This window comes from Aptenodytes forsteri, unplaced genomic scaffold (assembly GCF_000699145.1).
Source record: "Aptenodytes forsteri isolate BGI_AS27 unplaced genomic scaffold, ASM69914v1 Scaffold1, whole genome shotgun sequence".
NCBI classification, from domain to species: domain Eukaryota; kingdom Metazoa; phylum Chordata; class Aves; order Sphenisciformes; family Spheniscidae; genus Aptenodytes; species Aptenodytes forsteri.
In genome coordinates this window covers 206,194-219,082 of record NW_008795035.1, presented here as the reverse complement: position 1 = coordinate 219,082, position 12,889 = coordinate 206,194, and the positions used below count along the sequence as shown (strand labels likewise).

General features: G+C 35.9%; 1 protein-coding gene across 1 annotated transcript in view; it reads left to right on the top strand.

Annotated features, from left to right (window-relative positions):
* UNC13C (unc-13 homolog C) overlaps positions 1–12,889 on the top strand; it is a 183,298-nt gene that overhangs the window by 97,179 nt on the left and 73,230 nt on the right. Inside the window, 3 exon segments of the mRNA XM_009276596.2 lie at positions 85–153; positions 1,530–1,619; positions 2,676–2,804. Of these exon segments, the coding sequence (XP_009274871.1) occupies positions 85–153; positions 1,530–1,619; positions 2,676–2,804 (288 nt within the window).

The following is a 12,889-nucleotide window of genomic DNA, read 5'->3' as shown; positions in this document are numbered from 1 at the left end:
AGCATTGAAAGCAGCTTTCTAAAAACCCACCAATACAGGAACCTGCAAATTCTTATGCAACATATTCTTGTTTTCTTTTTACAGAGGGAAAAGTTCATAAAACTGCTGGATCAATTGCACAATTCTCTGAGGATTGATTTATCTAAATACAGGGTATGTGCAATGTATTCTATCTAGAGGAAAACTCAAATGTTTTTTTGTGTAAATATCCCTGTGCGCTTTATCTTCTTAGAGAAGTTTTAGAGATTAATCCCTCTTGTGGCATAGAAGCTGAAAATATTGGGTGCTGACACAAGACCCCAAATCCTTTGGAACAAAAACTTACAGAATTTAAGCAGTTTAACAACAATATTTTTCCAATTTGAAAAAAGTTATTCTTTTCTTTCCAAAGGCTGAGAATGGGTCAAGGGATGAGCAGACATTCAAGAAAGAGTAGGATTCAACAACTTTGGTTAAATTAATCCATAACTTAAGTTAATTCATCTAGGAATTACCTTCACTGACTCAGGTAATGCAAATTGCAGCTACTGCTGTATTTATTCTGAGAGGCTGACATCTTTGCTACAGCTTCCATGCTAAGATCATAGGAATGTTGAAAGAGACTTGACTCATTTTCCTACGTGATAGGAATTCCAGTTTCATTTCTGCCTCATGGAAGCTCTTTCCACTGAGGTGTGCTCCAAACCCAGCCTTTCAGGAAAGAAGCATGCACTGAATACCTGCCAGTTATCACACCGTTCTGAACTCCCTCTGCTTTTCCATTCCACTGGATCATGAAACTTTTGGATGATACATAGCTATTAGGGCTCCATCAGCTATGGCTCTCCTTTCAGCTTCTGGGAATGGCAGCCTCCAACTCAGGGATTTTGCTGTTCATCTGGCCTGCTTTCTAAAACTGAAGGAGAAAGTGAATATTGAAAAGAACCCCAAGGCATTAGAGGTGGTAGAAGTTGCACATACTCAGCTTTTAAGACCATATCCTTCATGCAGCAGATATGTTCATCCTAGGATCTTTTAATTTTGAAGAATGTTATCCAGATAATATTGGAGCATGAGAATATTTGGCTGATGTTTCATTAGTATGAAGCCATTTAAATAACACTACTTCCCATCAGTCTTCCCGTTAACCTAGAGATCATAGCAAAAATTTCATATATGATTTCTTCATTAAGCTTACTACTGCATTTACGCCTACAAGTGATTTATGTACCATGGAGAACGCATAAATGATTTTCATCAGCATTTTCCAGTCTTTTTGTAATATTTTTTACTCCATTAATGTTTTGAAAATATCACAATATCGTAAATCATTCATATTACAAATACAGGAGCATTATCAGAAGTGTTCCCATTCATGTCAAAGGGATACTCATCACTGACTTCCTCACAGGCAGAATTCAGGTAACACGTGAACACTTCTAACCCTTCCAAGAAGAATCTTTGTTTTCCTAGAGGGTTTTTTCCCAGCGGTTCAAGGATCCTACCTGTAACTCCAATTTTGCATGATTCCTCTCTTCCTGATTCACCAGGATAATTTTCCTGCCAGCAATTCTGAAAGACTCCAAGATCTGAAATCGACTGTCGACCTGCTTACCAGCATTACTTTTTTTCGAATGAAGGTATTGTCCTTTATTTGCGCAATGACTCTAAAAAAAAAAAAGGCAGTTGCCTTTTATTTTCCAGGAAAATCATACTCTATTTAATACTCTGAATCAATTCATCTCCTTCAGTTTTAAATTAAATCTCTCAACTTACTGGAGATCATTGAAGTAAAGTCATCTTATTCATACTTTGCATTAACAATGTGGTAAAAGCCATTATCTTTGCAAAATAAACTACTGTCTTTTCCTTTTTTAACAATTATTTTTACATCTCCTGAAGGAAACAAAAAAAATACCTTTTGAATTAGTTTAAAGTCAAGTCACGTAAAGCAAACTCAGATGAACTCCTTAGGAACATGTGTCATACAGAATAATGTTTTCCTAGTACTATCATAATATCACATGTCAAACAGCAAAATAGGTCTGATAACTCTACTTGCTTTAGTCTCTCCCGATGTTGATATCTAGGTGGTCAAGTTCTGAAATATTTTTAGAATGGAATGGTACACATGGGTATTATGGGATGAAAATACAGAAACACAAAACATTTGTCGCAATAGCATGTGATTTCACTTTGTTAGGCACTACATAAAGATAATTAAAATAATCCATTAAATTGAAGTTCAAATTAATGTATCCTAAAATATCCTAAAGTGGAGTAAAAAGCTTTGCTTCAAAAAATGAAGAGCTATTTGGCTGATATTCAGAGGAAAGCACATGATTATATGGTTTAATTATTTCCGAAATAATGGAAAAACCTTTAGGTTTTCCACTAGAAGTGGAAAAGATCCACTAAAGACGTAAACCCTTGGGCACGTATGCCTCTTTCATCATATGAATAATTTCATTCAAATAACACTTAGTTATACAATCTACTTGCTTAACTTAAGTATGTGTTTTAATGCATCTTTAAACTAAGATCACCTTAAGTCAACACAATTTTAAATAATTTTGTCAATGTTATATGTCAACACTTTTCATCCTGTATTAGGGAACTACATTCATTGCAGCACTTGGATTTTTTTGTGTTCAATTTAATTCTGACATTCCACCATTTATGAAATATTTTATTAGGTCCTTGAATTGCAGAGCCCACCTCGAGCCAGTACTGTGGTGAAAGACTGTGTAAGAGCCTGCCTGGACTCAACTTATAAATACATTTTTGACAATTGCTATGATCTCTACTCCCAGCTAGTGGATCAGGTAAGGCCAATATGAGCTTTTTTCATGCTGTTGCTCATTCGTTATTGTTAGTTTACCATAAGTAAATACAAAGCATTCCAGTGTTCCTTCATATCAAAGCACTCAGGTTATTTTCATTTTATTTATGTGGGAATGAGCAATATATTATAAATAAACCCGCAGGTGGCTATGAATTCTAAAATGTTTAACAAGATGAGTTTCAAAATGAACATGTTAACTCATAACTTAGTCATCACATTGGACATGACTGTAAAATTGTCCAGTGGCTTTAGGGAAGATGACATTAGATTGATTACTGTTCATTAAGATCTGTAATTGGAAAATAATTTTTAAAAATCTAATATTTCACTTCAGTAGCTTTAGAAAAGAAGCATTATAATTTGCTGAAAATGATATACTGTCTTTCCTATTTTAACACCTGTGATACGTACTTGGATCGAAGCTTTAGTAACTGCTTCAAGAAAGCAGGGGATAATTCTGTAACATTTCTTAATATTAGTCCGTCAGGCTGAACTGTCAATGCAAAATAATTATAGCATTTGTCGTATTCCAAATGCCATGCAAAAGCCTTGAGAATGCCTTTTTTCTATAATATGGCCAGAGTTTATTCTATAAGTAATGTTAAAATTAAGAAATTTCTATCTGCAAAATTATACAACTGTCTAAAAGGAGCATCGCTGCTTTATCACATTACCTCTTGTTCCTTACTTTTGCCTTCTGGGTGGTTCACTGGAAAAATGGTATTTCAGTAACTATTCCTGCCTTGAAAAGGATGAATTAAGTTATTCGGCAAATGCATATTTGCTGTGTAGTATGTAATAGATAAGAACAGTCATGCTACGTGATATAAGACATCAAATTTTATCTGAAAGCACATTTCACTTGAATCCAGAACATGAATTCCTGTATTTCAGGAGAGGCAGTACATGCTATATGTTCAACTTTTCTGAAATGAGGATTTATTTTCTAATGTTGGATTCCTGTTACGTGAGAAAACTTATCTCTAGCTCCCAAGCTTTGCACATAAGAATTTCTCACCAGCACCCATAGGCACCCCACACTCTGGGTGCTCGTGTATGTGTTTATTCTCCAACAGATTATATTGCAAGCTGAGTAGCAGTATAAATTAGTAGAAGGAGCAGCTTCAGACGTCACATCTATTTGCCTCATAAACTGTTCTGTTTTCTTGCTAACATTTACTCTGCAGCAACTTGATCTTGTCTGTTAAATATAATTCAGCTGTTGCTGGACAGGGTATCGCATAAGTCTGCAGAGTTTATCAGCAGATGCTAGCCATTTTAGTAAACAGTTAAAAGTGAAGTAATCTTAATTCTGCAAAGCATTGTGATACCTGCAAAAGCTTATCTCTATTTAAAAATTATCACTACTTTTTTCTGTGAATTCATAAAATAGTTTAGCCTTTCTATTTTAGTAGATGGTTTAAAAATGATGGGGTATTATAGCCTTTCTGTTTGGTATAGAATGTAAAACAAGTTTACAGTGACGCCTCTCCAAATTTTTTTTTTTTGAGCAGAAGGATGGACAATGTTAATATTTTATTTTTCTCTTATACAACTCTACTTAATGTTAGAGCAATATGAAGTCCTGAAATAAATAAATAAATAAATAATCCAGAAATATTCTGTCAGCTGGAAAACTGAATTAACTGCGTTTCACTGTATTTATATGCCTCTTCTATTCTCTTTCAGCAAGTGATTTTGTACATAGAAACTTTAAGCAGACAAGTGGTTACAGAGTTACAGTCACTAGCAAGTACAATAAATTTTAGTGAAAATGTGCAAAAAGCAAAATTTAAAATTAAGATAAATAGACTACATTCAAAATAACTCTTCGCTAACAGTAATAAAACAACAATCATATAATCTTAATAACAGAGAGTAAAACTTTCTGTTTCACAGCAGGTGGGAGGCGATTCTGAGAAATATAATCTAACTGTTCTTCCTTTAATAGAGAGATGAGTAAAATAATTCAAATTACTACCTGAATTTTGTATCAACTCTAGAGTTGTACAAGGAAACTGCCTTCTGCATTATCCACTTACAGTTCGCTACCAATATATCTGCACGTGCATTTAATTTTAGGAAGAGCTAAGTATACAGCTTGTTGGAACCTATAGCTCTGGAGGTTTTCCAGTGAATCCAGGTGCACTGCAGACTGGCTTGTGGTATCACTGTTATAATAATGAAGCAGTAACCAATACTGTAATTAACATTTCATTAGCTTTGTGTCCAAACCCCTTAGTCCGATTAACCAGATTCCACCCTTAGGCCTTTTTCGTTAACCATTCTCTTATCTCTGCTTGCCTCCCCATCAGATGAGGCCGCCTACCCTCAGAGGGAGGAAAGGAGTTCACCCTAGCATGGTAGTGCAGCACAGGAGGTTCATGTTTTAGCTGCACAGCTGAGATTTGAGCTGTGAGTAGTGAGAACTGAAATCAATGAACCCCAAAGCAGCAAGAAATGGTTCATATGTAGGTCACCACCTGCTCTCACTCAGGGGGAAAGACCGGTAGCTGTTGTCCTGCCGAGACCCACTGCAGGCTCAGGGGTTTACCAGGGTTCATTTCTTGCCTGAATCATGTTGTGGATGATGTTATGAAAACGTGGAACCTAGGCAGCCTACTTAAACAGAGTAGTATTTCCATCTGGTCGGAAGTGGTAGGTTCCTGCATGTTATATATACTGTCTCTGTGTGTAACTCATGTTAACCACCTCCTCCATTTGCTTTTGTCTACATCCTAAAATTCTCAAAGATGCCTGCCACAGTATTTCTAGAATATATGTTTAATGTCTGGATGTGTGTAATTGATTTTGGGGTGAAAATAGAACAATGAATGATGAAATTGAGGGTGCTCAAGCTGGAGTTTGAGGAAATTTATCACTGTAAGAAGAGTAACAAGTAAATCACAAAATATGCTCAGCAATCCCCGCTTCCTCTTTTTATTAATCTCTACCTTCGTGTCAGAGAGACAATCACTGTTATAAAGCAAATGTCTTGCAGCAAAAATATCACTCCTGGAGAACAGCAATATTTCCTGGGGTGAAGCCTGGTAAATGCTAACAGTATGCAAAAATGTCATGCTACAGGTTCATACCAGAATACAAAGAACAGCTGATGACAAAAAGCAAATGAGTATTACAGATAGTAAAAATGACGTCTTGACAGTCTTACTGACACGTATATTATTGTCCTCGTTATTTGAAACAAAGCACTCTGATGAGGAACTACTATGCAACAGATGTAGTATTTTCTCTTTTTAATTAACGCTGATCTGAATGAAGAGCTAGCTGCCTTATGTTGAAAAAATAATGCCTTGAAAAAGTAGTTTAGGAAGCACTTTGATAACTTTCTGACTCAATTTACAAATATGTCACTGTTTCCATTTTCTTAAGAAAAGAAAAAAATTTTGAAATCTTTGCTGATGCTCACAATGACTGAAGTCCCTTCAATAATTCTTTTTGCAGTCTTCTCCACTGAGTGAAACCAATAAAATGCAAATCAAACTCTTCCTGTTCTCTGAAGAGTTCTTGATCAGTACAAATCATTTCGTGACTGATAGCACCAGTATACTGGAAAAAAACACTGGGATACTCTATATTTGACACCTGCTCAGCAGAACAGTATTGAAATTCTACCTGATTTTGGAGACCTTTTCTTTGTCTGTTACTCAGCTCTGTGTGTTGTCACAGTGAAGCATGGTGCAGAATACTGGGAGCTAGCGATGAATTAACTAGTTCTGGAGCCAGGTGTTACACAGCTGTAGCAGCAGAGTGCTCTTCCCTTGCAATTTATCTCTACTTAAGAGGTATAGCACTTTAGGTCAGGTCAATAATGTACTAACAATACTCTAGGTTTTAGGAAACAGAGTGTCTGTGTTAACAAGATGCTGCAGACTAGCACGTGGATGGACCTATGCTTTGAGAGCTGGCTCGGTTTTGCTGTACTCATCTGTGAATCCCTGTGGTCACTTTTCCAGTTGGGATTTGGGAACCCACGCCACTTAGTTGCTTTTGAAGGTGTACCTCTTTTTCTGAGGTTTTTCTGAGGCCTCTTTTTCTTTAGTAGAAATGACAAAAAATTGGTAGATTATTAATTTCTTATAGAAATACTACAAGAATTGAATCACGAAGCATGTGATCTGTGATCTCCAAACACATTCAAAAGTATGAAGCAGGAAATGAAGTTGTGCAGTAGTGAAAGCTAGAACTCCCCAGGGGAGTTCTGTTTTTCAGGCATGCAAATTTCAGTGCCAAGTAATACTTGTGAGGCACTTTGTTATATTTACATACTGCTTTAGATGCACTGAAAAGGTTCTAACTTCTTCAAATTTGGCATGCAGAGGGTACTTAGAGACCTCTTCTTATGTTGTAGCATTGTGTTTGATGGGCAGCATGTTAGCCACAGTAACAGAAAAACCTTTGATAAAGCACTTTAGAACAGCAGAAGGATACATTTTTGCTGTGACATTTCAAACCTCATTCTGAGACTTCTCTATCAGAGAAAGACCAATTCTTACAGATAAAATTGCTTGTCAGAAGCTTGTCTGAGAACACTGGTTAGAACATCAAGAGAACAGCTCATCATCCAGTGGCAGCAGAGATCTGGTAAAAGAGAAAGTAGGAAAAGCCATAGACCTTCAACCTTGAAGTAAGGAAGGGTAGTAGTATTGTCATCAGAAGAGATGAACAAACAAACTGCTTTGTTATCCAAAGCCTTATACTCTTCAACTGTTTATGTTAACTCTAGGTGCATAGCAGTAAACTGTTGTCAGTTAATGTTAGATCTCCAAAAATCCAAATATTTTTCAGTGCTGAAATCTGAATGCTGGTAAAGGTTGGTTATTAATTAAGAACAATGAGCAAAGTAAACGTGAACTTTACCCAGGCCTTAAATACAGATTATCTCATAAACAACAAAAGTCTAATGAATATTGATTTATGTGAGACTGCAGTTAATTCACAATCTAGCCCCTTTAGTTGTGAACATAGTGTTTTTAAAGGTAGTTCAGATGGTAGCTCTTTGCAAACAGTTTGCTTTGATTATTTATTGATCATTATTATTTAATTACTTATACTATGTGATTGGGCTATCCTAATATTCCCAGAGAACAAAATAAGCTTGAATGGAATGCCCAGTATTCAGATTCCTGTGTTACTGAGTCCTGTAGCTATGAGGGTATGAAAACTTGAACGTTTGTATGCAGTTGCTTCAAGTCCAATTTGTGTCTGAATACTGGCAAAAGCAATTGCACATTGAAATCTGACCTTCTGTGATACAGCTCCAAACTGATTATCAGTAAACATTGACTTGGAATTGAGCGAAACACTGACAATTCTGAGAAACGTGCACACACAGATTTCTACATCTGTTTGTGACGTACTTCCTGTAGGTTGATGATCACAGTGTAATTAGTAGTACAGCAGTCACAGGACAGGCATCAATTCAGGTATGCAAAACCATCTGGCATCCTGATTACATACTTGAGCTGAGGCCAAAGCACTTCAGCCTCCTTTCTATCTAGATTAACATGACCATGCATGTTTTTATCCATGCTGTAAACAGACTTCTATTTCCAAATAAAATATGCTAATAGCGAATATCCTCACACTGCATTTCAGTTCTGTCCTCTCCCTGTTTCACCTCATGTTTCTGATCACATTGTGGCCAAAAGATTAAAAGCGTGAGACTGGCCGTGCCACATCACACAAAAGATTCATCTGGCTCAGCATCCTGTCTCTGACTGAGAGCAAAGCAGATGTCTTGAGAAACTTCCAGCTAAGGAAAAGCTTTATAAACTATATAAACTTTAGCTCATATATTCATTCCTTTAAGGGAACTCATTCTGTATCTTTCATAAACCTTGCTGTCCTTTTCTGAGCATTTTCCAGTTGTGCTATATTATTGTCAGGATGCGGAGAAGGGGAGAGGCCAGATTTGTACACAACATTCAAAATATGCTCATCCTATGGAGACTGGAAGTAGAATAAGGATGTTCTCTGTTGTGTGCTCTGTTCTGATAATTATTCACAGTTGATTTGCTCTCTTTGCTGCTTTATCACTGCACTGATGTTTTCATGGAAATATCTATTGTCACCTTAAGATGTCTCTCCTGTGGCAACGGTGAGCTCAGAGTCCCAATGTAATATGCAGGAGACAAAGTGTGTGGGACATACAGTGGTCTTGACTGCTGTGTCCTTAGATTAGGAAACAGTTTATGAGACAGTGTTAGAGAGAACTACCCTTCTGCCCATTGGGTCAGAAAACTTCTGATTTACCTTGCTGGAGCTGTACATGACTGGCCTAAAACATCATTGTTTCTTCCTTCTTTAGCAAGTAGATTTGAATTTAAAACCTTGTAAGCAATAGCATTTGAGCAGTAGTCCTTTGTAGATGGTTCTGTATGTTATAACCTTCAGAGTTTTAAGTATGCACGTTACACAGTTAAAAAGCAAGGGGCCTACAGTGGTTGATAGATTTTCTTAAAACTTGAAATGCTGTGTTTTACAGTTTTCCAAAGTAACAGCAACATTTCTATCCTTTCCATTTGTAATATAATAAAATATAAGATATATAGTATATAATATATAATAGATAATTTTTAAAAGATGCATGATGTTATTGTGACTCCTTCTTTCTTTACCACATTTGTCCTTTAATGTAGATATGTTGCAGAGAGCAGGGTATTATTACAATTAGACTTCCACATTCTTAAAAATACTGCAGTGTAGATATTTCAGGACAGTATGAAGGTTACGCTGACTGCTGCAAAGAGCTTTCAATAAATGAGGGGCTCACCTGGGTCTTTTTCTACCTATTCCCTGCATAAGCATAGTGCTTTTGGGAAGGTGGGGCAAATAAAACCACAGTAGCACTTGGCTTGCCACTCCGGAGGAGCTATGCGTGTTACGTTGCCCTGAATGGGTAGAACAATTAAATCGGCTCCTTTCATGTGCCAGTCCTCAAAGAAAAACAGTGAATAATCTTAATTAGAATTTATCCAAAAGGATTCCGTTCTATTTCAGTTGGTACTGGAGAATGATACATGGAATATGGTTTCTGTTTCAAATATGAAAACAGCTTAGGAGTTACTATTCAATAGCACTGCTCAGAGGATACTGGTTCGGTTTTGAGTGTTCACATGTTTTGAATGCATTTTGAGTGTCTGCAAACAGTTTCTGGCTTTAGCCTCTCCAAGTAAATGCTGTAAAGCCAAATTTTCATTCTTTACATACATAAAAATAAAAAAAAAGTATAAAAAAAAAAGTAAAATTATAAAAATAGATGTCATACATATAAATGTTTATATGTGTGTATGTTATATATATATAGCGCATATTGTGTATTCCCTGATGATTCTTAACCTCTTCTAAATTAAATAATATTAACTGAGCAGTTTAAAAATACAGAAGTACTGTTAAAAGTAATACTTTATCATCTAAGACCGGTCTATAAAATTGCACTCTGTAGCCTCACACTAATCAGGGTACTGCCTTGGTTTCCATTCAGCTTCCATTCTACCATTATTTATATAGAAAATATGATATTATGAAACTTAGCTTGGGGTTTGCATCAGACAGTCTTCATGCAGATTAGTTTCTGAAATCGTAGGATTGGATTTATCAAAGTCGCACCCATAGAGATGTTGTATATTGATTGCACAGAACATAACAAAATAAAAACAAAGCAAAATAAAACCAGACGTTTGTCCTACAAACTGGTAAAATCAATGATGAGAGAAGTTGAAAGCCCTGTGTTCCTCAGACCAGCCTTTACAGATTTGTCTCAGGGTTATACAGATGTAGATTTTAATCCTGCTTCACACTGTGCCTGAGATTGCTTTCTTCACCCTCAGCCAGTTTTCCAGAGTGCAAAATATGTTTGCTTGTCAACAGTTTAGCCTTTTTTTTCTTAAACTCGGAAAAATCCCTCTACATTTTATCTTTTTCTTTAAGAGAATATCAAAATTCCAGCAACTGGTTTTGGTGCCTCTGTGCCACATGATCCATTGTTTGCATATGAACTCAGGTGACTAGGAAATTGATAGTAAAAGGAAATTGAGAAAAACATGATTTAGTGCAAGTAAAGAATTTATTTTGATACATATAATGTGAAAAATTCCTCTTACCTCCTCTTTCTGATTTTGATGTATTCTATGGCAAAAGACAAGCAGTTATAAATCACCTATTTTGGATCTTGCATAAAAAAAAGCCATAGAATCCACAGTATTTCCTGTGTTTGTAAATCTTAAGTGAATAATATGACTTCTTTTTAAAGATACTTATGAGGTATTTGCAGTTATCTAGTTTTCCAAATGAATTATGATGCTCTCAATAAAATGAAATATCCTGTAACAAAATATGTTACAAAATACATGAAGAAACATCCATTAGGTTATCTCTCAGTTGGATTCCTAATATAGCAAAACTGAATTAAGACAGCTTTGCCCAGGCAAGCACATCTAACTTACTGTAGCTCTACAAAATAATTTGAACTTCTTTTCTCTGAAACTGACTGAAATTTTATCCAAAACAGCTTAGTACACTTGATACAAAGTGAGGAACTAACTGTATTTTACATTAGTCCTATGATGCTCTTTGGGATTTTCTTTTTCAACAGATGTGGGATCACCGCTGAAGCCAGTGCCATTCTTGGCATTGGTGGCTGCTGTTTGGATTTCACCCTATTTCATGTGTTCCAAATAAGTTTTCACATGCCTTTAACTAGAGTTAATATGCTGTTGTAGGAATTTACTTAGAACTGTCTATTAGCAGTAAAGACAGCATTCCCTGTGACAAAGAATTAATAAAAAGACACACAATTTAAGAATGCATCATAAAATCTAATGCCTGACAATCCGATTTATGATCCACTGAGTAAATTCACTGGGCATAGCTTCTCTGTAAACCAGGGGCGTTGGTTGAGATCAAAACCAAAGAGATTTTATGTAACCAAAGAGATTTTAATTAAAGGAACATCTAGAATCTAGGATCCTTGGCAATACAGTCCTAATCTACATCTAATTACATGTCTATAATTGCAACAGATTGCTTTGTAAACTTTTCTAAGTGATAGGAAACGAGTAATAGTGAACTTCAGTATAATGATCAAAAATTTCCCACTCTGCCAGTCCTGAGCTGTGTCATCTTGGAGGAACGTGGTGAGAATGTATCATTTTTAAAAGCAGAATCAGGCAAACAGCTATATTCATTAGAACCCAAGCAATCACATTTACTCCTCATGCCTGTTTCATGTAGTCCATTTTTCTAAAATATTTCATTATTTAAGTTTGCCACTTCCATGTTGTTGCTTGACATTTTTGTATGGTAAAGGATGTATGGTATGCTACAACTTTAGAGTAATCCTGAAGACAAGAAGTAGCCAAGTCAATTAACATGAGCATATAAAAACCTGTATTGTCATGTCTTGATGGTGAGACATCATCTGGTATTATTGTTTGTTTGATCTGCCAGCAGATGCCTTTTAGGAATATCACTATTCTGCCTTTGGCTAGGTAGTTATTGAGCTTTTAAGTATGGGATCTACTATCTTCTTACGGCATTTCATGGTTCTGTGCATGTGGACAGTATTACCATCCCAAGTGACATTACAGGGGGTGAAGATATTTTAAGTAGTCTTTCCGAAGTGAAAAGGCTAGTGAAAAAGAAAATGATTCTGCTAATTGGCAAACTTTCATTCATATCCATACTTCCTGAAAGCTCTCTTGGTTACTATAAGAGCAATCTGAGATTTTTAGCTTCTTCAGTGAATTCTGTATCCACCAAAAATGAAAGACAGGCAACTTCAGAAAAATCATTCTTTTAAAAAGTCATGAATCATGAACAGTATGTGTTAACTAGTGATTTTGTCGTCCTGATACATTGAGAATTTATGTTCCTTTTGACCTTTTCAGATGTATTTTTTTAAATCTCATTATTGGTATTATCCTCTATAATGATAAGCAGTATTCAGTGGCTCATATATCTTGTCACTGTATTTGTGCCAACGTGGCTCTAATTGGGTATATCGGGTATTTAGCTCATGTTTTTATACTGGCGGTTTCTTTC